This window comes from Mytilus edulis, chromosome 7 (assembly GCF_963676685.1).
Source record: "Mytilus edulis chromosome 7, xbMytEdul2.2, whole genome shotgun sequence".
In the NCBI taxonomy this organism is placed as follows: Eukaryota; Metazoa; Mollusca; class Bivalvia; order Mytilida; family Mytilidae; genus Mytilus; species Mytilus edulis.
In genome coordinates, this window is record NC_092350.1 from 20934549 (window position 1) to 20962376 (window position 27828).

Here is a 27828-nt window from a genome sequence, read left to right on the forward strand (position 1 = left end):
TTAAAATTTAATACGTTTTCATTTATCGAGGTTTATGAGAAATTTCCTTAACTTAAAAATAAAATATATGGGGGGGGGGGGTGTATGTAATTAAATGAAAATATTCAAAATATATCTAAAAAATTGTCAAAAAAATATTTGTGACTTTTTGTTCTATCAAGTTTGTGACTTTCTGTCCGTTTTCCTGATCCGATAGTAGTCTCATGAGAAATCGAAGACAGAGATAAGGTTGTCCTCATATCTAAAAATGAAGGTTCCTATTTTATTTTTAGAAATATTCATTGTCCAATCAAATTTCAGATATCATATCTGGATATTCCGACCGCGCAATTTAACCGCCATTGATGTCATTTCTTCAGCTGTTTTTTTTCCGTTTTTGTTTAGTTCTTGTGTTCTAGAAAGCATTTATTAACACTGTTTTTGTGACAACCAAGAATGGCAGTTCCGATGAATTTTTGGATGTTCAATCGGCATGCTTGAATGGCTGGAAGACAGGTAATTTCAACAAATTCAAACAGAAATATTTCATGTTGTCATTTTGCTTATGTTGTTTTCTCTTTCTTCCTTTTTTGCAACACATACATTTAATACATAATGATAGAACAAAAGAATGCAATTGGCATTGTACGCAAATCGGGGAAACAATGATAGAATAATGCGTCAACAGAAACAATAATAGAACAAAACATTTGACAGGTGCGACGTTGATTGATTACGTCACAATGTAAACAATCGCACGTGCCATTCACGTGGATTCTGTCAAAGATTTCCAGCGTTTAATATTTTAAGAGATTTATAATGAACTTTGTGTATAGATTGTCTCACTACCAAGGCATTCAAATATGGTAAATTATCACATTTATGATGCAAATTTCGTGGAAAACAGATGGAGAAAATATTGCTTTAAAATTTTTATTTAAAGGAAATATGCAGACTCATCTTTTATTCCAAGAGTTTCAGACTGTTTCATGTTTTCTTAGAAAAAATATGTTAGCCTTCAAACTGTTATCAACAAAAAGACTTTTAATTACAACATTACCACATTTTCTGTAATTAAATAAATTGTTTTTTTATAAATGAAAACTCACAGAAATGGGTGTTTGTCCTAAACTGACTATTTTTTAAAATGGTCAGTTTGTCATGAATGCATGTACAGTCTGAGCTATGAGACAAAAGCGAGTCCTCACTCAAAAATAGTCTCTTCTTCTTTAAGGTCAACAAGGCTTCAATACTGAAGAATACATGTTGTTGCGCATGCATGATTGACAAAAATTTATACAAAATTTATAAAAATATTTTATAACAATTGGAGTGTTTGTATTTACAGATTGTGATTAAAAATATATGTACATGTTTTGTTTGAATTTGTTTATTTAAAGCTAGAGAGAACCGCTGGTGTTAGTCGATCTCTAAAGCTGCCAACAGTGGTGGTTTCAATTACAGTTTGTGGTAGTAAATTCCATTGAATAATTGTTCGCAGGAAGTATGACCATTTGTATGTGTCCTTGGAAGTTTGGATGTGTCTATATGTCTTATGATTTTGTCTTGTTCTGCTGTCTGTTTGTTCACAAATATGCGATGGAATGGCTACTAGACAATGTATTACTTTATAAAATAAAATAAGTCTGGTTTTTAAGCGTCTCTCAGCTAGTGGTGGCCATTTCAACTGATTTAGCATGTTTGTGACACTGCTCGTGTAATCGTAGTTGTTGTGTACATAACGACTGTACCTTTTCTAATTGTATCTGTTGTTCTTTCATATGGGGGTCCCAGACACTACAACTATATTCCAGTTTGGGTCTTACTAGTCCTATCATTTCAACCAAAATCGATATTTTTTCAAAAAAATATTACCAAGTAACTGTATGAGCAATTTTTATAAAATAGATAACATAAGATGTAAAAATGTCTGAAATTTTATTGTTTATTTAGTCATAATTTTCTTGAGTTTTGTTTTCTTCATCTGATGTATTATACACAAATGCAAATTTTTACGATTTTAATTTGGTTAGAATTATAGCAAACTTTTCAAGAAATATCTTTCTTTGTGTTCATCTAGTCAGAAAATTAAAATGAGCATGAATAATATTATAACCAAATAAACAATAAAACTTCAGATATTTCTACATCTTTTGGTATCTATATTTAGAAAATAGCTCATATAGCATGTATAGTTACTTGGTAATAGTTTTTTGAAAAATATCGATTTTAGTTGAAATGATAGGTCTTTTTTTGACTGGGAACTCACTTTTGTCCAATGACTGTAGATGTGAACAAACATAAACATTTTTTTATTTTATCTCAATGCCCATTATTTATTTCCAAATTACTTGGAAATCTGTGGGATATACCTATTTTCAAAGTTTTGTCAATTTATGATGCCCCTTATGATGTCTACTTTGGGAAATCAATAATTTTGTGCTCTTTATATCCTTGTGTATTGTATTTTCACCTATTAAAATTTTGGTGTCTTCTGGCTATTCCTACATTTTGTATTTTACTATTCTGGCTATTCCTACATGGCGGATTAGTGGTAGAACAATACATGTTGTTATTGCAAGATATGTTGGTTTAGTCATTAGTGTCTAATCGGGTGAAAGGTAAATTTACCTGTTGAAATTAAATTTAAAAAAAAATTTAAATGTAAAATAATGGGATTTTTTTTGTTTGAAAACATGCATTAAGTTATAAAATTAATTATTTTAATCTTATGGAATTTGTAGAAAAAAAACTATTTAGAAGAAAAGGAAGTAAAAGCATTGGAAAAGAAAAGAAAAAGAAGTAAAAACATTTAAAAGTCTGTAAAAAACGTATTTAAAAAGAAAATTAATAGATACCCAAACTTTCAACTTCAGCCTCAAAAAATTTATTAATTTCATTATTTTAACAAATTATGATTTTTAAAAATGAACATAATATCAAAAGTAATGCTTAAAGTAATAAATCATTTTAGATAAGTGTACATTTTATATTGGCCTAATAGATTAAGTCAAGCCAATTAACTTTGAACTCTGATAAGCTTTTATTCGAGATCTATGTAACCAATTTAACATCCTACTTCAACCAGCCAAGATATTCCTCGACTACAAAATAGCCATCAGAAATGCAGCCACTTCAATCTTCCCAGGAATCAGCATAAAAGGGTGCCTTTTTCACTACACTCAGTGTATCTGGCGAAATGCACAGAAGCATGGTGTGCAGAGTGAATACAGTGAAAAGAGAGACATTCACCAACTTAATGTTCGTAGAGCTGCAGTTTAACCACCCAATACAATTGTAGATATTTGGTTTAATGCACTGGAATACATCGATGATTCAGATACTACTACACCAACACTTAACTTTTCTGACTATGTAACCAGCTACTGGGTAGAGAACAACCAAAGTCTGTGGAATCACTATGCAACAGAAGGTCATAGAACAACAAACCATTTAGAGGGTTAAATTTGCATAGTAAACTAAAAAAATAACTAAAAAAATAATTAGTAAATGCACCTCACCTAAACATCATCAGTATGATCAGGTTGTTGAGACAAGAAGAAGCCTTCAGTGCTCTCACATTGATATAGTACAGAGCTGGTGGGAAATGTATTCCAAGAAAGAGGAAGTAAAGGGAAATAGATGACAGACTCCAAACACTGAAAACAAGGTTACAGAATGATGAGCTTACTCCAGTCGAGTATGGAGATGTTGCTTCTCATCTCCTGCACATTGGTTAAGACTTTGTATTCTCTTATATGTTCAATTTATGAATTATGTGTAATGTATTACTGTGTGAGTGCTATGAATAATGTCAATTTAGTGTACTTTTGGTGCTTTGTTGAGTGTAACTCAAAATTAAGTGCTTTGATTCAAAGAATGATTTAACATTTATATTTCAATTGATATTATTTACTTGCACAAAATGTATATATTAATGTAAATAATTGCAATTACTTGTGTATACCATTATGCCTTTAAATTCCTATTGTGCTTTTGAATATTATTTACATAGACTGTGCTATGAAATTATTAAATGAAATAAAAGATTGTGATATAAATTATTCTTTTTCTTTATTTTACAGAAGAATTCCCTGGATTTACCTTGATTCATTAGATCTCATTAGTTTTAGTGTTGTTACAACATAATCCTACATAATCCCTTTGTTTTCATACAAATTCTGGGAACTCCTACATAAAATTTTACTATTTTACCTATAAAATTCAAAATGTAGGAATAGCCAGAATGAACCAAAATTTTCTCCGAATTACTCTCTTATATGTTTGAACATAGACATGGCTTCTATTTTGAGAGTCACTAGTATACATGTGCATAAAATAATTGTATCTGAAATATATTTCAATCTTTAATTTTTTTTTATATTTGAGTTCATTAGATAGATGGCACCTTTGTTGACAAAAACAAGTGTCTAGTGTTTTCGACCTACATGTATCTAAGAAACAGGTCCAAAGTCGGAAATGACATGTCGTACAAATCTGGAATTGGTTATAATTTGATGTCAAAGTTTATATCAAAGTGTTAGAGGCGATTAAACTTATGACTTAATGAATTAAGTGGTTATATAATATACAACTATAAGACATAAAATATTATTTTGATATCTTTTTTTGATTAGTTGTACACATTTTACTTGATGTACTTTGGAAGCCTTGTATGTCTAGGATCTTGTATACTTCATGTTTTTGATCAATATTTTAGTTAAGGAATTGTGAAGTGAGATTGGTGAGTATTGTCTGTAATTTCCACTGACAGACTGTTTTTTTCTGTTAGTAAAAATTAATTGATATTTCATTTTTTCAGTAAATAGCTGTAAGGATCATGCAAATTTGCATGTTAAAAATAACTATAAGTATTGCAACTAACCACATGACAGTCATGTGACTAAATGACCTTGATGTAAACTTCCCATGCAAAAGGACCTTTGCCATATTTTTAGAAATTTGTTTATTTTTATGCAGTTAAGCTGCATTATGCGAGCGCCCTAGATTTGTGTTCTACCCAATAAATGCTGAAATACTTGCCATTGTTATTATCTAGCTCGCTACTATGTTATATATAACTAATTGAACACTTTTTTAATACTTTTTATTCTGGATTACAAAAAATATGACCAGAAAAACCTTAAATGATCGTCGATTTATCCAAAAGTTTTGAAGTTACACATAGGAAGTAGTGCTTATTAAGAATCCTTGTGTAGTTCATTATGACTTGTGCTTTCAGCTAAGATGTCAAAGAACAATTGTATGAAATATTTAATCGCCGAAAATCTCTTAAGACAAGTAGTTTAGATTTCCCAAATGGCAAAAGTCGTAGTGATAATGTTTGTCATCAATACGTAGTACAATTACGTCAGTAGTCTATTATATAATAAGTTCAACTGTTCACGCTGTTGGCGGCAATTTCAAATTAGAAAAAGAAATTTTCGTAGCTTTTCAATTTGGAGGCAGGTGTGCAAATTAGCGGTGGTCCGAGGTCCGCGACCTTCCACTTTGCAAGCGGAATTTCGACTAGGATGGTTGGTTTCTAGCTACGCCCGACGTAGTCACCTTCCACTTGAAAGAAAATAAGAAATTACTTTGCAAACCTTCCATGCAAGTCACCAAAGTCTCCAATTAAACGAGCTAAAAACTTATTTTTATCATTATTATTCATGACAGCGATGTTTATTTTGTTCAACCGCTAGCTTTATACAGAAAATCGCCGACAAATATTGTTCGAATTCGTGTAAAATCGTATCTGATTGACAAAAACAACATTGTAAACACATAACAATGGCGGCCGTGAAGACAAAATTTTACAGTATCGGATCCGATTCCGGAAGCGGATAAGGATAATTCCGGGTTTGGCGATCATTTACAAAACAAATCAAAGCAGGTGAAAAAAAAAATCTATGCATGGTAAATGAATATAAACACTAGAATTGTAAACCAAAAGATATATGTAAAAGAAAGAAAAAGCAGAAAAATATTTTATACAGAAACTCAAAATTACTTTTTGACAAATTTTAATTTAAAAATCCAATACAACGTGGCAGCTGGGAACAGTATATCTAACAATATACATGTTCATGGTCACAGTCTAAATTTTCTTTATCAGTGATAAATGATGATAATGCATGTGAGATGCTTTTAAAGTGTAAACATATTACTGCAATTTCGAAGGGTTATTTGTTTTTCTCAATTTTGAAGGGTCAATTAAAGTAGCTGAAAGTTTCTTTATTTTAACAAATAATGCAACTATATTATATATACCTGAATGTAAGTAAATCATAAGATATATAGGTGGCATTCTTTGGGCCACTCTACCCCCTCCTGTTTGATAACTTGGAAACGGTCGAGTTCCCCACCCCTAAACCATATGAGGGGCAGATCCAGGATTTTAGGCTAGGAGGGGCACAAACTTAAATTTTCGCCAAGCAGAGCGAGGCTAAAAAAATTTGAGGTAAAATTATCGGAATATTCTTTATCAAGCTGAGAACAACCCATGCTTTGCAAATTTAAGGGGGTGCAAGCCCGCAACACCCCTCCCCCTGAATCTGCCCTTGCATATATTCAAGTATAGGACAATATAATAAATAAAATGAAATATAGGGGGAGTCCCTGGAGTTACCCCACCCCCTCCTGTTTGAGAACTTGGAAACGGTCGAGATCCACACCCCTTAACCATATATATATTCATGTTTGTGACAATATGAAAAATCAAATGAAATATAGGAAGAGTCGCTGGGGGTCACCCCACCCTTCCTGTTTTAGAATTTAAAAATGGTCCAGATCCCCACCCCTAAACCATATATATTCATGTATGGGACAATATAACAAATCAGATGAAATATAGGGGGAGTGCCTTGGGTCACCCCACCCCCTCCTGTTTGAGAATTTGAAACCCGTTGAGATCGCCACCCTTTAACCATATATTCATGTACGGGACAATATAACAATTCAAATGAAAGATAGGGGAGTCCCTGAGGTCACTGTATACCCTTCTGTTTGAGAACTTGGAAATGGTCAAGATCCTTACCCCTAAACCATATATACTCATGTATGGGACAATATAACAAGTCAAATAAAATATAGGGGAAGTCCCTGTGGTCACCCCAACCCTCCTGTTTGAGAACTTGGAAAAGGTTGAGATCCCCACACCAAAACAATATATATTCATGTATGGGCCAATATAACTAATTAAATGAAATATAGATGGAGTCCCTGGGGTCACCCTACCCCTCCTGTTTGAGAACTTGGAAGCCAATGAGATCCCCACCCCTAAACCATATATATTCATGTATTGGACAATATAACAAATAAAATGAAATGTAGGGGAAGTCCCTAGGGTCACCCTACCCCCAGTGGCGGATCCAGAAATTTTCATAAGTGGGGGCCCGCTCCAGTCACGCTTCAGTGATTTCCTATATAAGCAACCAATTTTTTTCCCAAAAAGGGGGGGGGGGCGGGCCCCCTGCCCCTTTAAATCCTCTGCCTACCCCTACCTGTTTGAGAACTTGAAAACCGTTGAGATCCCCACCCCTAAATTATATATATTCATATGTATGGGACAAAATAACAAATCATTTACATTTACTATGAGCAGGTCAGTCAGACCTCACCTTTGATCCCTGTTGTATAGAACATTTATCTAATTCATAACTTTTGTACTATAGAACACAAACTCAGTTTTCTTTCCAGGGAAACCAGTCCATTCATACTATTACATGTTCATACTAAGTCAACTTGAACTTCTAGCAGTCAAATAAAACCAAGGTTAACTACCAAGTAGAACAACTGCAATCATTGGGAACTTGTACCTCTGCAGACTCACCATAAAAATATATACATTGATATATGCATTGCTTTTGAAACCTTGATAACATATAAATTATTTGCCTTAATAAATAAATCATTAGATAAACATGAATGTACTATATATGAATGTTTAGTGTTGAGGCAACATTGCCACAGTTTCCATAATTACGGTTGCCTTGGTTTTTGGTTAACTGCCTTCAGCGCTTACAGCGCTTTGATTTATAGTTTCTTTTGGAAGGTAAAACTAGTATTAGTGAAAAGGTCCAAAACTGTGATATCGAATAAAAAAACGTACATACTTTTTTATAATAAGTTTATTTGGAAAATCTTTACCACACGTGGTATTATTTGCTATTGTTACTAAGTATAGCAGCAGAATTTGACGTCACACGGGCATGTGTAGCATACGGGAAGTGAAAGTAGAATTAGGTCGAAAACTTAAGACGGTCGAAAACACAATACGAGACGATACTCCTCAAATAATTCAGAGCATATAGTAATAAGTATTCAAAATATCTGTTCTGCCTTGCAGTGGGGAATCCAGGGGGTGTTCCTCTTTTTGTATAGACAACTAATGCTTGGTGATGGTTGGACCCCCTTGAACCTTTTCATATAATATTGTACATGATTGCCAATAAATGGTAATAACCAAATGAATAAACATGGTAATAAAATACAAACAATTATTTGAATATGTATAATGAAAATTTATTGCAATCGATAACTTCTTGCATTTAAACAATTTGTTACAAAAAAGGAAGATAGTTTTGTTATCGTGTAAGATTTATTATTTAGTATCAACTTTAGTTTATATTTATCCCACAATGGGGTTACCTTTTTCTGTAATTGAACATTTTGAATACCCTCTGCAGTATAGTAATATGTGATGTTCTTTTCAATTTTTGCCACTTTTACAGATTTCACAAATTCTTTGATCCCTGGACACTTTTTAATATCGTCCTCTTTCAATGACAGAGCACTTACTCTTTATTGCATAATGAAGATCGATCTGATATATTTCTTAAAGCATCAACATAGGCTGCATTCAAAAATAAAAGGCTTAAAATTATGAACCCTCTTTTTCAAAATGGCTGGATCCATGCCTGCCTTTTGTCCATCTTTTAGTCTGTTAATACATGACATATTTGTGTTTATACATGTAGATAAAAAACCCATTCTGTATGAATACTCAAGAATCTTTTTTGAATGAAATGATTATTAAATCTTGCATAGATTGAATATATAGATAAGGCCACTCCAATTGATTTATAGTTCTTTGGATTTTCCCGCTCCTGTTTTTGAAAAATCAAATTTTCAACAAACAAAAATCTACTGCTTCCGTATTTTTTTGGTCCGCATATGCATGCCGCTCCGAAATTAGTCTTGCCTTGAAATTTTTTTTTTCTCACTGACACTGTCTTTTGCATATAATCAAGTCTGGGTTCAAACGCACATGTGATCAATTAATAAAAAGTGAAAGGAAATATGAAAATCAAAATGTCAAGCCATCAGTTTTTGTGGCTCAATGCTGAGGACAGGCAATCATTGAACAAACGACTGCAGCTGGGGCTTGTCTGGCAAAACAGCTGTTGGACGTCAGTGTAATTTCGGACTACACCTATCAATGTTGGCACTGACATGGATATTTTTGTTTTGGGAGAGTTAAACTGTAAATTTGTGAATTTTGAAATAGATAGAACACCCTCCAAACCAAACAATAATTTAAATGGATTACCAACAGGTACCCCTTTAAAATATGTGTTTGCACTTTTAATGGAAAAAAACAATTGATATACCTAAAACCTAAACCAAAATCTTGTGAACAGGGCAAGGAGAGATTGATAGGCCCAGAGAAACTGTTGTGTCACCTTATTGACCTGGCTAGTACTATATTATGTGGGCGGTCTTCAGATACTTTAGAATCAGGGACAATTGTGCAGAATAAACTTTAAAATGCTTTGTGGTATATAGACCTCTGTCACATCCATAAAAGACAACAATTTGCTGTGAAATATGTCAAAATCCTACTATCAAAATAAAATCTATCCAATATTAAAAAATTATTCATTCCAAGGGTGCATCTAACAATTCACAGTAGTAGCTAGTTTTGATTAGAACACATATATCCTTATGATTGTCTTTTAGTTTCCAAGCACAGCTCTTAATATAACAATAAGGAGATGTGGTTAATTGCTTTAATAAGACAACTATCCACAAAAATTCAAAAGAAGTAGATGTAAGCCAATATTGACAACTAAAAATTCTTCAACCATGAGAAAATCCCATGTTTTGTTTAGGTCTTTCCAGAATTAATTGTATGAGGGAAGGAAGGCACCTGTATTAAAATTTGATGGCTGGTGGGTATTTAAGAAAGATTGCTTGAACATTTAAATGAAATGTCCAATTTAAAATGTATGCATGGTGGAGTCAAATAAAATGTACCTTCCTTCCCTCCCCCCATACATTTACTTTTTGGAACAGCCCTTGGTGGAATTTAATTAAACCTTAAACATTGTCAGAAAAGGCTGTTCACCAAAAAGTTACAAACTGAAAGTATCAATTTAATAATTGTCATGTGTTTTACATGCTCTTTACATTGTGAAGGTCATTGGTATTGCCATTTCTTAGTCACATTTAAGAGTTTTTTTTTCAAATATTTGCTGCTACAAGGTGAAAGAGTCTACAGTTGTTTGCTTAGAGTCAGAATAATGTATTCAAATGGGATAACAGGCCTTATGCATCAAAATGTCAGTGTTTTTCCTTCTTATTCTGTTTGATAAACCTAGCATGTAACACTTTAAATCAAAAAAAGATATCGCTCGCTCCTCTTGCAGACTACTCGCCTGTCAAAAACTCATTTTCAAGAATTTTTTAAAAACAAGGGTATTATAGGTTTACAAAATGAATGCTTAGGAAAATGGTTTCAGGAAGGTAACTTAGGACTTTCCCTAGCTTGATTGAAATGAAATAATGCACATGACAGATATAGAGAAAGGGAAGAAGCCTACATGCATATTGATATTGATTTTTGGGATCATTGGTCATAGGTCACTACAGGACATGTTACTGAAGAACATTTGGTTTTCAAGATTGTATTTCACATTGTTGTTTATTTGCCATTGTTTGCAATAACTTATGAAAGTTTCCATGTACATATGTAGGGTTTTCAAATTATCATATGATGTTATTTAGGAGATAACTGTATTGTATTTTAAGCTCCGACGGCATCAATTGGGGATTTGATGGTCGCAAATTCAGTTTAGTGGCGACGCGTTAGCGGAGACAGTAAACGAGTATTTGCGACCATCAAATCCCCAATTGATGCCGTCGGAGCTTAAAATACAATATTGTTATCTCCATTCTAATGAAACTGACAGAAAACAACGTTAAAACATGTATTTAAAAACTGGCATATGCCGTCTGCGCTTGCGCGTACGTTCCATAGCATCAATTGTCAATTGATGCCGTGTAGATAAGTGACGTTATCCAATCAAAATGAACGTTACAAACGTTGTTGCATTAGAATGATCAGTCTTCACACTCAACCACAGGCCCAGCCTAAGCTTGTATAATTACTGTCAGACTTGTAAAAAATCATCTCTACAGGCCATCAGAATCTAACTGAAATATTGTAAATTATCAGCTTTGGTCCTGTGGATTTAAATAGATATTAGAAGATTAGGTGAGTGCCAATGAGACAACTCTCCATCCAAGTCACAATTTGTAAAATTAAAGTAAATCATTATAGGTCAAATTATGGTCTTCAACACAGAGCCTTGGCTCACACCTAAAAGCAAGCTTTGAAGAGCCCCAAAGAATGGCTAGTGTAAAATCATTCAAACATGAAAACCAATGGTTTAATCTATATGAAAAATGTGAAATGAGAAACATGTATGGACCACATCAACAAACGACAACTACTGAACATTAGATTCCAGATTTGCAGGTTCAAACAAATGCAGCTGATTTCAATATTTTAATAGGTACCAACCTTCACCCCTATCTGAAACAATAGTGTAACATCACAACATAAAAAGACGCACAGTTACTGAGTATAATATCAATTGAAATGGCTTAACTCAATCAAAAAACATATTAACACTAGTTTATAGTTGATTGTGAAGACTTGTGATTGGGGTCATTGGAGCATGTGACTAGGTTAAAGCAGTCACTTTCCCCTTCAGTCACTTTGCTTTGCCCAACCGCTTTAAGCAATATCTAGTCATAGTCAGTGTTTACAATAGTAACATCCTTTTGTTTCTCTCATTATAAGTGTAGTTCATGGAGCTTTTGTTGTCAGTGCAGGGAGTGCTTATTTTTTCCTTTTTTTTATTAAATTTATTGTCATTTAAAATAATAGGTACAAAAATTGAATGTTTTAGGAAATTAATGACTGGGTTATTTCCCGCAACAGTGTCACTATGTTTTCAGTATGAAGGTCAACCTTCACTCCTATCTGAAACAATAGTGTAACATCACAACACAAAAAGATGCACAATATAATATCAATTGAAATGGCTTAACCCTTTCCTCCATGGAATTTATTTTCTTACATACTTGATTTGCATAGAATTTTTTGAATAAAAAAAGCATCAAAAGGCGTCATTATGGAGGAAAGGGTTAACTCAATCAAAAAACATATTAACACTAGTTTATAGATTGTGAAGACTTGTGATCGGGGTCGTCGGAGCATGTGACTAGGTCAAAGCAGTCACTTTCCCCTTCAGTCACTTTGCTTTGCCCAACCGCTTTAAGCAATATCTAGTCATAGTGTTTACAATAGTAATACCCTTTTTTTTCTCTCATTATAAGTGTAGTTCATGGAGCTATTGTTGTCAGTGCAGGGAGTGCTTATTTTTTCCTTTTTTTATTAAATTTATTGTCATTTAAAATAATAAGTACAAAAATTGAATGTTTTAGGAAATTAATGACTGGGTTATTTCCTGCAATAGTGTCACTATGTTTTCAGAATGAAGTCAATATGAAATAAAATTGGTAAGATTAGGCCAATTAAAATTAATTGATAGATTTTCATCCCCGCCCGCCCCTTTGACATCGCCCCGCCCCGATTTTTTTTATTTTTAAAAATTTACGATTTCCGGATTTTGTTCATTTCCGTTTCATTCAAAACTTCTGTTTCAAATTTCGGTTTTCGTATTTCTTCCGAGTAATTTAAAATGATTCTGCAGCTCTATGGTGACAAATCATCTACCGAGAATAGAGATTGATTACGAGAAGCGCATGAAATACTCGGGATTCATGTAATACCCTGTGTCCAAGAACGCAAATTGCGGCATGACACACATTTCTGTGATTAGAACCGTTGATTATTTTATTGATAAAATGACTTTGTGTCAGGAATTTTTGACTATGAATTATATCCAAAGAGCAAGAATCGTGGAACATATTGGTACAAATATAACTGGATTAAACCAATTGACCCAAGCACGAACTTGTTAGATTTATGACAGTATATTGAGTTCAAAAAGTCGTCAAACATACACTTAGATTTACCCATGGCTATTGTTTTTTTGTTGACAAAAAGCAAACACCTTCTGTCCCAATACCCTCAATAGAGTCATTAAACAACTTCTTTTTTGTTAAGTTCATGTTTTACATATTAATTATATTTGCATCTATAAGAAGAATCATAAAAGCACCAACCCTATTATTTTCAAAACTGAGTTTTCATTTTATTCTGTACAACACAAATGCATATTTATTCCATTTTATGGAGACACAAAAACATAAATTTGGTGAAGGAAGTCCAAATGAAGAGAGCATTTCTCGTATGTTTATGCCGTTTACTAAAAATAGGTTTCTAAAGCAGCAATTACATGTAGAACCGTGAGTGGTTGTCAACACTAGATTTTTATTTAAGATTTGAAAAATTATGTACGATTCCTTATAAATACATGTACATACATGATATAAGCTTATTATTACACTTGGGTATATGAAGAACACGTCACAAGAGGGTTTCATAAGAAATAAAAAATAAAAAATAAAATCCTCCCACCCACCCCATTTTTTTCAAAAATTTGGATGAAAATTAATTTTAGTTGGCCTTACTACCAATGAGACAACTATCATAGTTTAAATGACTTAGATGTAAGCAACTCATTTACTACATTGTATTAAGGATTTGTATATTTTTTTTTAGTTCATCAAGTAGACAGTCTTTTAGCAGTGACGAGGAGACTGATGACGGAGAGCATATAGATCATGATTATAATCTTCCACAAAGACATAAACACGTTAATAAAGGTCGTTGGTCAAGAGAAGAGGTAAGTAGAAAAAAATTCACAAAATTTCATTTACATTAATTTTTGGAAAATGACGCTATCAGCGGCATGTTTCCGATACCATTGCCCACAACAGGAAGTCGATTATATTTCTGCCTACCGCACTCGGTTTCATATTTACTATTTTACATACTAACTGGAATCTGCTTGTATTACGCTACACTCGAACAAAGTGTTGTAGTGGGAAGGGAACCAGTTTACATACTTTATTTTATTTACACAAAAAAATCTTGACCAGTCCATTAGAAAAGGCTTGTATAGTCCGCAGTTTTATTCTCCAAAATTGGACCTTCCAGATGGGGGTGCAGACTATAGAGTACAATAAGCAAGAATTAAGAGAAAAAAATCATTTTTGCAGCGAGGTGGTTTGTTTACGTTCCCCCATCTTTGTTATTGGTATTGTAGAGGGCGCTCTCATCATTTTTCAAACTAATAATTTTAACTCATCTAAATTAATAAGTTATTTCTATTCAATATCAAATTAATACTGATAAATATAAAAACTAAACCTTTCATTACAAGTTTCTCGTTTCTTTTCAATGCATTGGTTGAAATAAACTGGAATCTGCTTGATTGAAACGATACAAACATAGTAAAAAAGACAACCGTAAACCAGCTTAGAATTTGTAAACTTCAAAACGTAACCGGTTATTGTTCATTCCGTTTCGGTGTTTCATACTGACTAATATGGTTTGTATTAGCTTAAGACTCTTCAAACATTAATGTGATAGGTATATTATTAAAGACTGTTTTACAAAAGGATGGAACTGTTTTACTTTCAAAGTCTTATTATAGTGATATCTGTCATGTACGGATTTCGACTCTCACCGGTTAATTTCTTCTTTTACACATGCCTTTTTAACTTCCTATTTAAACATACACAAGTTTCTAAATTGTTTTTTAAGTGAATTAAACTTATTTTGACAATCATGAAGCGTTCTAGAATCATTTACAAGCAGTTCCAGCTTCTGTTTGATGATTGAAAACAGGTTTTCACAAGAAAATACCGCAAAAGATCGCACAGGATTTGAAATTACCGGAGTTTCATTAGACCTTTTCTAACAGTAACAAAAAGTTTTTTTACCTAAAATTTTGTAATCAGGGCGAATGGACCCAAAAACCAGCCAGTTGTCATCTTCACTTCACACACACACAATATACGAATAGCAATTACATTCTTACCAGACATGTTGCAATGTTAAACTTATTACGGTATGTGAAAATCAAGACTCACATAAAAAATATCCCAATATTAGAGACAGTGGCATCATTTTTCCTCAGAGCTTTCAGCTCTTTGATTGTTTTGATTATTGAATGGACTAAAAACTTCACAATTTTGGTGTGTTTTATATAGACTTCTATACTGCAAGAAAACTTAGTAGTCCACCAGTACACAGTTATTATTTAAGTTTGAGGCCAAAAGCTGTAGAATGAGAATCCAGTCTAGATCTACAACCGATTTATTTACAACCATCAACTGTTTTTCTTTCCTATGAACATTTTTTTTCACACGATGAGGCTGGAATGGTATTTTGTGTCATTTCAAATTCAAAATTTTATTAAAAATATTTAAACAAAGCATCAAATTTGATTTGTTTTAATGATGAAAAAGTAGAGTACAAGTTTCATATTGACAAATTTCACTTTTGCTGTTTATTCATGTTATTAGTCATGTTAGTTATGAATAACTTTAATAATGACACTTTCAATGTGATACTGATAGCAACCAGATTTTTTCCTTCAATTTGACAGACCCTTGTTAACCTTATGTTATAACTTATTTGTTGTTTTATCCAGAAAAAATATTTCAAGTTTCATTCCATATTAGAGAGTCAAAATCAATATTTGGAGACATCCATTTCTGGAGATTGTTGATAATTTTATGCAGTAGGATTTTTGCATGAGATTGAAATAATTTGTATTTCCAGGACGACTTACTTAGAAGAGTAGTAGAGTTACAGAAACACAATAATACAGATTGGAAGAAAGTGGCACAGTATTTTCGTGATAGAATTGACATACAGTGTCAGCATCGTTGGTTTAAAGTACTTAATCCTGAACTTATTAAAGGACCCTGGACAAAAGAGGTATTGACGATTTTTATATATAAACACAAAAGTTAACACAATTAATACACATTGAATGTATATAGATATCAAATTGTTGTCATACATATATGTCCTTTTCTGTTGAATATGAAGAAACCAACTAAAGAATCAAAAACTTTTAAGTTGAAGAAAACATACATGTAGTTCAATTATTTCTGCAAGGGTTTTAACATGCACTTAAACTGCATTTGCATGTTACTGTATATATTTTCTTTAAACAGTACCTAGTACAATGAAAATGCTGAACAGAAAAAAATTGCAAGTAAGTTTTGGATATTTTCAAAAGTATTCTTCAAGTAATTGTTAATTTCTCTTTTAACAGGAGGACGAAAAGGTGATAAAACTTGTCAAGGAACTAGGACCAAAACGTTGGACAGTGATCTCACGTCATTTGAAAGGTCGAACTGGTAAACAGTGTAGAGAAAGGTGAAACATATTTTATTTTTTCACTAACACCCTTTATAGATATATGTGATTTTAAATTGTAGAACTGCTGTATGATAATTAAATAATGTTCTACTATAATTATTGGAATAAAAATTATATAGGTACATACATTGCACATGGCAAAGGATAATGGAGAAAATCATAAAAATGGATAAATAATATTTTATTTGACTGTTACATGAATTTTATAACTTTTCCTGACAAACAGATACAGGTTTTTTTTTTAAATGACATTCAAATATTTTAATTCAAATTAAAACTTCTGCGTTTTACTATCAAAATTGCAGAAAGCAAGACATGTGTATCTCTGTGTCATAACATACAAAAACCTCAGAATTATTTTTTTGTTAACAGGTGGCATAATCATCTAAACCCAGACATCAACAAGTCAGCTTGGAGAGAAGACGAAGATAATTTGATATATGCCTTACACAGAGAGCTAGGCAATAGGTGGGCAGAGATCGCTAAATACTTGCCTGGCAGGTAAAGAATACAAGTGTTAGGAATAGATATTTTCCAAAAACTGACTCAAGAATTGATGTCTGTTACAATATAAAGTTTTATTGTATAGCAACATTAATTTCCAATCAAACTTTAGGGAGCTACCATATTTAGGGGAAGGGGGGGGGGGGGGGGGTAGAAAAAAGGCCAGAAAAGAGTTTTGAGTGAGAAAAGAAGGCAACTTTGGGGGAAAAACGACAGGATTAGAATACATGTAAAATAAGAAAGGATAAACTAATAAAAAATAAGGCAGGACCGAATAGCGTGAAAAATAAAAAGGCAGGACAGAGATTACAACTAAAAAAATTGCAGGACAAAAATTTTTCATCCCTGCTATCAAGTCTAGCAACTTACATCACACATCTCTAATAGACCGTCAATTTTTTTTCCTTTAGGCTTGTTTGCAGACTTTTGCTCTGAGATATCAAATATCCATGAAAATTTTTCCTCATTCTGTTAAAAATGGGTTCCAATCAAAATAGATTAATCCACAATACCTGTTATTGGGTCCATCATGAGTTGTCTTAATGGTAATTATACCAAATCTCCTTATTTTTACATGTATTTACTTCTAAGTTTATGTTACAGAACAGACAATGCTATAAAGAACCATTGGAATTCTACTATGAAAAGAAAATATGAAGAAGATTTAGAGAAGAGACCAGTTTTATATACCTACCCATATACACCTAGCAGTGTGGTTAACATGCAGGGAATTCATCCAGTAAAACTGTTTCCAAATCAGCATAACTCAGAGGCAGTAGTAACTGTTCAGTATGTCATAAAAATCATCATAATGTTGAAAATGTTCAAAATAAAGATCAGAATATTTAAATCTTCACTTACATTACATTTTGCATTCACAGCAGATAGGAATACGAAATATTTAGCATAAAGATATTTCAAGTATTAGTAAAGGATCAATATAAGTGATAAATTGAACTGAAATATATCTCTTATAAAAGAGATGGTTAAGGTAATTGCACACAGTATAATGAAAGCATTTTTCCCATCTTTTTAATGATACATTTCAATTCAAATATCACTTTTTAGGTGCTTAAACTGTTTTACTACTTATTGAAAAGAAAAATATACATCTTTTTTTCATTTCCCGAAAAAAGATATATACTAACTATAGGCTTAAATTCTTTTGTTATTTTATAATGTGATTTTTGTTTTGTAGAAATTACGACTCAAAGAGTGCAGGATTGAGTGGATTATCGTCAATAGAATTTGTTCAAGGAACAACACAGCAGACTAGATATTCAGCAAAATTTACATCACTTCATTCTAAAGGTATAAATCTTGCTGTATTTATCTTTATATATATACTTTGGAGTCATTGCATTTCTCCGATAAGGGACAGCTCTGAACACCAAATTAAAATCGTTTAGCCATAGTGGTGTTTACAGATCATTACAAATTGTTTTATGCCCCACATAAGATAGTGTTTGTCTGTCCCATTTAAAGATTTTGGTCAAGGTAGTTTTTTATGAAGTTGGAAGTCCAATCAACTTGAAACTTAGTACGCATGTTCCCAATAATATGAATTTCTAATTTTAATATTAGATAAGAGTTTTGACTCTAATTTTTATGGTCCAAGGATCATAGAAAATGATAGTATGAACACATTCTTGTTAGGGTTAAGAAAAATATTTCTGTTCATGAAGTATTTCTACTATAGTCAACATAAAAAAATATAAAGAATTGATCTTAAAGTACCACCACAAATTAAAATGTTAACCTTTAAATACAAAACAATGGAATAAGAACTACAAGCCAGAATATTTTGATACAAAAGTTGCTCGTCAGATGTCAATGGATTTAAAAAAAAAGAAAAAAAGTTTAGTTTAAATAAGGACAGAAAGATTGTAAATAAGACATGTTTATCATGTTTATCTATTTTAGATAAGAAAATTATCAGTTATACACTTCAATATTATCTGAACCCATAAGGCTACAAAAAAGTTTAAAAAGTACAAACACTTAAATTTGTCAATTTGTTAAATCTTTTTTTTCAAATGTGGAATTATTAACTGAATCTTCTTGTGTAATAATCTGTATGATTACAGGTTCTGTGTTGCATACTGTAAATTCAGTAATTATTGCGAGGTATTTATTATTGCGAAAAATGCTACAGAGTTGTAAATGCAATGATTCAAACTCATATTTTATATGAATTAAACAGGATTTTCGTCGAAATCGTAAAAATTAATCTCGCATTTAATTCTATAATGACAAAATCGCAATAGTAAATGCACGCAATAATTTCTGAATTTACAGTTTGTTGGAATGCTAGACTTAGTATAAATATAATTTTATAATTTCAGAGTATAGATTTAATGGTAAAGCTATTCAGAAGTTAAGAAGTCCTGGTTGTCTGATACCAATCAGTTCTCCAGCTGTATCTAGATTTACTAGTCCACCTGCTATTCTTAGGAAGAGGAAAAGAAAGGTAGAATAAAAAAAAATATACCCTTTACTTTTATAGTCCTTTAATACAGTTATTCTTTGGAAAAGAAAAAGGACGATAGGATATGAAATTTATACCCTTTACTCTATACCATCAATAGTCCCTACAGGTAAAAAAGAATATTGTTTCACATTAACATCTTAAAACAAAACTTTATTTGCAGTATTTTATACAAAAAAATGATTTCAAAGGAAGCAGAACATTAAAAACACATCAAACGTCATATTCCTGATTTGGTACAGGCATTTTCTTAAGTTATGTAGAAAATGATGCATTAACCCTGGTTTTATAGAAATGGCGGCTTAAGATTGTTTGCATATCGTCTAAAAATCATTAGAGAAACATTCCGCTACCAAATCTCGTACAATACGATAATTATCCAGTCTGGACAGTTAAATTTTAAATATTTAAAAAGCTTGGCAAGCCTTGCATTTTAAATTTGAAAATTTAATGTCTCAGGTGGATAAATATCGTATCAAACTTGATGTAGTTGTAGAATCTATATGCGAACATATAAAGTTAAATGTTGTATTAAAATATTTGTTCTTTAGCTGATCCAGTCTTGTCCAGTTAACTCATCTACTGATTCAGACAATTGGCAGAAAAGTAAACAGGGAACCTATAAACAACCAATAAAGGATGACATAGAGAACCAGTGTCCAGATATATCTACTGAAACCCAAGTGGAATTTAAAAAGGAACCAGTCACTCCAACTGGTACTCCAATTAAAAACCTGCCATTTTCTCCATCACAATTTTTAAACAGTCCAGAAGTACACTTTGGGAAACTGACATCCACGCCTGTCTGCAGCAATCCTAATTTAGCTACGCCTACACCAAATACATCACTCAATACACCAATTACCAAGCTTTCTGACAGGTAAGATAATCCAACTGTATAAAGTTGTCAACTACTGAGTGAAACATTCTTAACTATACTCTTGCCCTAAGTTTACCTTTGTTTGTATACATTTCTGTCTGTAACATATTTGTGTAGCAAATATGTCAGCAACTGCAATTCTTCATCTCGTTATGCTATACTGTGTAACATGTTATTAGGTTTATGATTTTTTCTACCTGTTTACCATAAAGATGTATCTTTAAAATATCACGCACATATATATATAAAAACATTTTGTTACATTTATTTTAGCAACCTCAAGCTATGCCTTTTATTAAGCTACACTTAATACACTACTAAATAAAACTGATTGTAAGATAACATATAAAGTTAATTAAAAGTTGCAATATACATCCTGACAAAATAACAAAGAAGAGTTTATTATTGTAAGGATTATTAAGGTAGCACTACAGTCTAACAGTGATATTTTTAAGATATTTTTTTATATCACATAATTTTAAAGTAAGTATTATTCTACACAGTTTGTAAAAATCCCAAAATCATTATCATATCACAACAGGGAGTAAATTGATAATGAGCTTATGTAAATAAAGGCACATGGTAATTAATCCAAATATATAGGCATTTAGGAGGGGCTAATATGTCAATCATCTGTTGATGCCAGTGTCCAGCTGTTAATCACTGACCACAAGATAAATAGTGTGATCTTATCTCATTGTATCATGTGTATTGCAACAAAAGTAATTTATATAACTTTGAAGTAAACAGAGAAAATGGAAAGTTATTAAAAAGGAGAAAATCTAAAGGGAAGAAATCTTACCAAAATGAACAAAACTATATATATAACGTATATTTAAGGATAAGAGTGTGAAAGTATCTTGAAAGCCTCTGACAAACTTTAAACTTTTAAGGTTCTTACTACAAACAAGAAGTATATGTCTCTGAATCTGTCTTTTGTTAGGAGTTTCAGACACTTAAACCAATTTTAAGTTTATGTGAAATTTTTAAATTCCATAAAACTCAAGAATCCAGAATTTATTTTCAGCAAGGGGATGGTCTTGATCTTTTATGGAACATGTCTTTTATTGCATAATTTTAATGTTCTAATTTCATAGTATATTTCTTTTTAAAATACATATGAAATCATTCTTTATAGTGAATATAATTATGTTAAAAATTGTTCATATGCAGCTGGTCATTCCTGTTATTCTCTTATCTTAGACTGTCTGGAGAGAGGCGGAGCTTTGTCTATATTTAATTACTACATCACAGATGTTGGTCAAATCTGTGACGTCAAACTCCTGCCAAATGCTAAGTTAGTGTGGGTCAGTGCACATATAATTCAAAATTTACAGTATTAGAGCATCAAAGACACAAAGTGTGTGGTTATATTGATAAAATAATGGTGTCAGAACACTCCTTGGGTGTTCTCAGTGGAACTTTTGTACTAATGATACATTTATAGGGGTTATAAGGGGGAAATTCAGTTTTTAGGTCATTTCTCTGAACAATTTTTCATGAGAATTGTTAGCAAAAAATGAAAACAGAAACTTCATTGGTACCCCTTTAGGTTTGACTTTGATATATGTGATTAAAGGGAGTATTTTCTACAATACCGTGTCCCAGTTTTTGGATAATTTGTTTCTAAATGAATTTATAGTTGTCCAAAGATGAAAGGTGAAATGAGGTTTGGTACCCAGCAGTTACATCAATATATCTTCTTACTGGAGGCATACATCAAAAATCTGAGACACGGTTATGTTTATAGTGTATGGTTGATTAAAGGGATGAAAACAAATTTTTACTACCATTTGACCTGAATGTGTCATTTTCATCCAAGTTGGATGACCACTTTTTTGGCAATTAAGGAGCTATACTTTGAGATTAATCATACCAAAAATTAATTTATCTACAGATTAAGAAGAATTAATATTTCACCTTTATAATGAGCTAAAGATTTTAAAAATCCATTGAGTAGTTTTGGAGAAATTAATCGTTAAAGACTGTTGGTTGGAGTCAGAAAATTCTGACTGTAGTGCTACCTTAAATATGACCTGGTTTTTTTTTAAAAAGAACACTGACAAATTTTAAGAAAAACAGAAAAAATAGCAGTTGCTTAAGTGCCTTACATTTGGAAATACAGAGTATGCATTGTTTATGATTATCTGGATAAGTTAAACAGTAACATACTGTGGATTCATTTATTTTTGTGTGTACCAATTTTCGTGGATTGAGAAAAACTTGCATATTCGTAGATATTTAAATTTGTGGTTTTGGCAAAGTCTGCATCCGTTCCATTTGAAAATTTGTAATTCTTTGAATATTTAAATTTGTGGTTCCCCTGTACCCATGAAATCAACGAATATTAACGAATCCACAATAGCTTGGATTGTGAAACTTCCACATTAACTTGAAAATAAAAAAGAGCTCAAGGACTTGTTTTTATATAAATAGAGGCATCTGTTTTTATTTTTACTTGGCCAGTCACTATTTACTTTGTAAAATAGAAGCATAACACTTAACAAAGTAACAAATTATGTTAATTTAATTTTTGTAGATCTACTTTGAATACTCCATGTATTAGAAGAACCATTTTAGATGCCACACCTAGGACACCAACTCCATTCAAAACAGCATTGGCAGAGATTGAAAAGAAATCTAAAGTCTTGCAAGATGTTGTAAGTTGACTACATAATATTGTTTCAATTATATAACATGTTTTAAATTCTGTTTCAAAATTAGTAACATATTTTTAACATTTATGGGATTTGTTTGGTAGAAGACTACGATTTTAAAATCATCCACAATTTAGAAGTTAGAAATTTCTATAAATTTTAAGAATATCAAAGTGGCCTTGTAAACCTATTTTATTTATTGTATTGGACAATTCTTTGGGTTTATTATTTCAAAACATAAATTTTATCATTTTATAATCACATGTGACAAGTAGTGTATGAAATTGCAGATATTTTTTGTCTAGTTTTATTCAGATATGGCTAAATTCTAAAAAAAAAAAAGAAGCTGTTAAACTTTTTATATATTTTGGTTAATTTACAAAAAATGATCGTCTAGTATTAATGTGTTGTAATAGTGTTAACGTGTACAATTCCACAAAAGTTAAGGAAATATATTGAAATTACCATTTCTGAATTTAAAAAATTCAGTAATAAGACATGATCAATTTTAATTTTCAAGTAAAAATATCTATACACATGTGGAAGTCTGATCACTTATTTTCATATGCTCTATGCCAATGAATTATACTAAAAGGTTGAAATATCTTATATTTTAGAGTCCTGGTCAGATTGAGAAAGACATTGATGAGATGATGAAAGAAGATACAGGCTATGATGCTGATATGTCAACTATGACAATGTATGTCACACCAAGAGAGAGAAAACAAAAGGTAAATAATTAAGATAGAGTAAGTTTATGTCAATTTTGACATGGAATGTCACACAAAGAGGAAAGTAACAAATGTTCTCAAGGAAAGGAACATGTTATTCAAACTGACATTTTGCAACCAGAGAAAAGTAAAATAAATTATGTGAAATAAAGAGAGAAAGTAATGATAAAACAATATTTAACAGAACACAAACATACAAAACCAGCTGAATAAATATTAGTGTGTTTTAAAATAAAATTCCACCCGATTTTTTAAAACTAAATGGATAAAAATTATCCATAAATGAATATAACCAGATGCGTGATAACTTTCACACTACATAAAAAGAATGCCACTATTAATCCATCATTCTGCTTCTGAAGAAGGCCCCATAGAATCATACCTGGTTATGCTATGAATCATCACCAGGTGCTATTAACTACGTCCAAAAATGACATACTTTGGAGAAAGTGTTCACATTCAGATCATGACAAAATCCAAGAAAGAAGTTTATTTGCTTTAGTTTACATATTGAAATTAATACAATTTAAACATGAATCACATGACATGTTGTATTGTAAATTGTAGGGTGCTGCTAAGAAGGCTAGACAGTCATTGGCAAACAAATGGTCAGCATCTGACATGAACTTCTCAGAGTCTATGATCATGTCTCCAGAAACACCAGTGAGTATTGTTCCATATAAAAATTATTTTACAGTTTTGACTTGGTATAAAATGTGTATTTTAAACAATAATATAATAGGTTTTAAGGTAAGTTGGTATGCAAATAACTTCATTTAGTACCAATCAGAAGCTGTCAATTTCTTAAAATCATTTTGTTATATTTTATTATCAACAAGACAGAACAAGTTCTGAAACTCAAATTAAAATGACCTTAGTCCTGGACTTATTGTACAAAATAATTTCTGATTGATAAGGGAAATTGATGTCATGCTTGTTTAAAATTTTTCTAATTTCTGTTTTTTCTTTTATAGAGTAAATCTTTACTTGGTGATACCAGCATTCTATTCTCGCCTCCGTCCATTATCAAGGACACCTTAGCAGAAGAAGTCATGGATGATGTGTTCAATCAGCAAAAAGATAATGAGAAGAAGGAAGTAAAGGTAGGAAGACTTCATTGTACTAAACAACTGTGCTAAATTCTACAAAGATTCTTAGTATATGATACCAATAAAGATTAGGGTATGAATCCCACTGGCGGATCCAGGGGAGGGGGGTTCCGGAAGTTGGAACCCCCCCTTTTTTTGGCTGATCAATGCATTTGAATGGGGACATATAGTTGGAACCCCCCCTTTGTCCTGGGTTGGGAACCCCCCCTTTTTAAAATGGCTGGATCCACCCCTGAATCACATTGTCTGTCCATTCCTAAACCATTTAAACACAATTCCATCTACCCACATGTAGTATACCATGTAAAGATGAGCATAAATGAAAATAATACTGATTTTACAAGTTGTACTTAAATTTTTGCATACCTTAAACCTTGTATACCTTCTGCAAACACATCCTTTTATATGAAACATATCTGAAATGTAATTTGGTGAAGAGATGGATTTAGGAAGAGACTAACATTATGAGATAAGGTCACAGTATTTTTATACCCTGCCTACATAAGTACAGTGCATTGTTTTCAAGTCTGCATCTGTCTGTCCTGTATCTGATTTAAGTTTTGGTTTTAGGCAGATTACCATGTAATCAACTTGAAACCTATTACATATGTTAATAATTTAAGGATGTACTTAGGTGAGTTTTGGAATTTGTGTCAAATGTTCGGACTCCTTGGTGTTTTTCCATACAATACAATGTAAAATATTTTGCCCCATAACAGCCATTTATTGTTTCATATAAGACTTAATTTAATAGCTCATTAAGGGTCATTCACCAAAATTTTAAAAGATTCTTAATTTTCTTTCTTTTGTTTTGAGACATAATAATAACAATGCAAATATAAGGTAAAAGTCCGAGTCAGCCTTTTCCCGCCATATTTTAAATCTCAAATATCTCGAAAAGGAGGTCCATGACCTATCAATATTTTTAGCTTACTTTTATCCTTAATTGATGCTCTACCAGCTTATAGTATCAATTTTAACTCCTTAATTTATTAATTTTCACCTAACCTCACCTAAGTACATCCTTAAGTTTAACAGAAAGTTAACAGCTTTATGATGGCATATTCTAGATGAAAAGAAAATGTTGTTTTTAGATAACCAATGATTTTGTTTGACAGTTCAGGTGTATTCTTACATTTTACCACTATTATTTATGAAAGTAATTATGAATCACATGTTTTATCTTTACCATTGCAGAGGTTTAAGTCTAGTAAAAGAATAACATTCCAGGAAAATGAAGTAAAAGACATTAAACAAGTTGCAAAGGTATGTTCAAAATAACTTGCCAGGTAAAGTAAATGTTTACTGATTTGTCATGCAGGTAATTGTAAGATTGTTATAGATATAAGAAGATTTGTCATGAGTGCCAATGAGACAATTCTCCAACCAAGTCCCAATTTGTAAAAGTAAACCATTAAAGGTTAAAGTACAGTCTTCAACACTGAGCCTTGACTAACACGGATCAGCAAACTATAAAGAGCCCCAAAAATGACTAGTGTAAAACCATTCAAACGGGAAAACCAACAGGAAACAAACACTTTGACTAATGAACCGCACTAATAAAAACCAATAAACATACAAAAATTGTTTTACTGTAGGCAACAAACAGATCAAATTCTAAACTGTAAAAAATAGAATGCTCCACTTCAGTGTAATGGCTATCACTAAACTTTAAGAATTGATTAAAACTGATAATATAACTAGAATTTCATGAACTTTTTTTCAGCTTAATGCTGCCTATGAACGTATTGCTTGTGGTAAAACAGAAGACCAGTTGTTAATGACAGAGCTGGCAAGACAAATATTTAAATCCATAAAACGACCTGCAAATAGACGGACTTCATGATAACATGTGTTCAATGTTAGACTTCTGTGAAGTTGTGAAATCTCCTTATGTGTTCATATCAATGACAACAGTGTTTATGTCTTTATTTATTCATGAGACTGATAATAGACAGCTTTAAATGAATTAGATGTTAGGAACTATTGTGAAAAAAAGGAATTCTGGATATTCACCATGTTCACTATGTATATATAAAGTATATGTTTACACATAGAATGAGTGCTCAACGACTAATATACCATAGAAAACTTATATGTGTACTAAATCATTAACTGTGAGAATAATTTCAGTTCTATTCTAGAAAACTCCAAATATGTGAATAATGGTCTTCTGTTACATAATATAAACAAACAGACAGCAGAATAAGAATAAGTTCATATTTACAGAATTTGAAATCCTATTCCTACTTTATATGGTACCTAGTATTTTAGAAAAATAACATTGTTCCTCTTTTTATAGCTTGATTAATTGTGATTTTTTTCTAAGTCATTTATAAAGTGTTGTGTTGATACAAAGAGTGTACCATTTTGTTAAATGTAGATAGAGACTGGTCTCTAATTAATGAATGGCTTGATTTTATGTAGCGCTAAATGAAGATATTTTTGTTATTAAATGAAAAAAAATCTGTAGCTGTAAGAGTAAATGCATTGTCACATTAAGAATATCAGAAAATGTATTTTTTCTATAGATGAAAGTTTATATTATTTTATTTAGTTTTATAGTGTGTAGAATGATGCATGTAAATTAACACACCTTCACTCAGTTCAGAACTAAAATCAATACCCATGTGATTTCACATTTCATTCAATGTGATATCGTAACATTCTTTTTATTTTTGGAAATGAATTAACAGTGAAGTAATATCAGATTTCAAGATATTTTATAACCCTTTCAACGCTATACACGGCATATGCCGCGATGACGTACGCCGTTCGCCACTGCTATTCGCGGCATATGCCGCGATGAAAAAGGATTTT

The 27828-nt window shown here is 31.7% G+C and overlaps 1 protein-coding gene across 2 annotated transcripts; it reads left to right on the forward strand.

Annotated features, from left to right (window-relative positions):
* Nucleotides 1-311: 311 nt before the first annotated feature.
* LOC139481007 (myb-related protein A-like) lies at nt 312-27627 on the forward strand. 2 transcript variants are annotated; one of them, XM_071264026.1, is made up of 15 exons: nt 312-495; nt 13961-14084; nt 16031-16189; nt 16533-16636; nt 17012-17140; nt 17747-17932; nt 18342-18454; nt 19489-19613; nt 20183-20511; nt 23051-23171; nt 23786-23899; nt 24467-24562; nt 24874-25002; nt 26206-26274; nt 26735-27627. In XM_071264026.1, exons 1-15 carry the CDS (start codon nt 473-475, stop codon nt 26852-26854), a joined length of 1941 nt encoding a protein of 646 aa, XP_071120127.1. In that variant the 5' UTR covers nt 312-472; the 3' UTR covers nt 26855-27627. The 2 variants fall into 2 exon arrangements, with proteins under 2 accessions (XP_071120127.1, XP_071120126.1); XM_071264025.1 differs by lacking the exon at nt 312-495 and adding an exon at nt 721-845 and having other exon boundaries at nt 26735-27194.
* Nucleotides 27628-27828: the final 201 nt, after the last annotated feature.

Coding starts and splice junctions, on each gene's coding strand:
- LOC139481007 (XM_071264025.1), top strand. CDS start 799: ATGAACTTTGTGTATAGATTGTCTCACTACCAAGGCATTCAAATATG. Junction 846..13,960: donor TACCAAGGCATTCAAATATG/GTAAATTATCAC, acceptor ATTTTTTTTTAG/TTCATCAAGTAGACAGTCTT. Junction 23,900..24,466: donor CAAGAGAGAGAAAACAAAAG/GTAAATAATTAA, acceptor TGTAAATTGTAG/GGTGCTGCTAAGAAGGCTAG.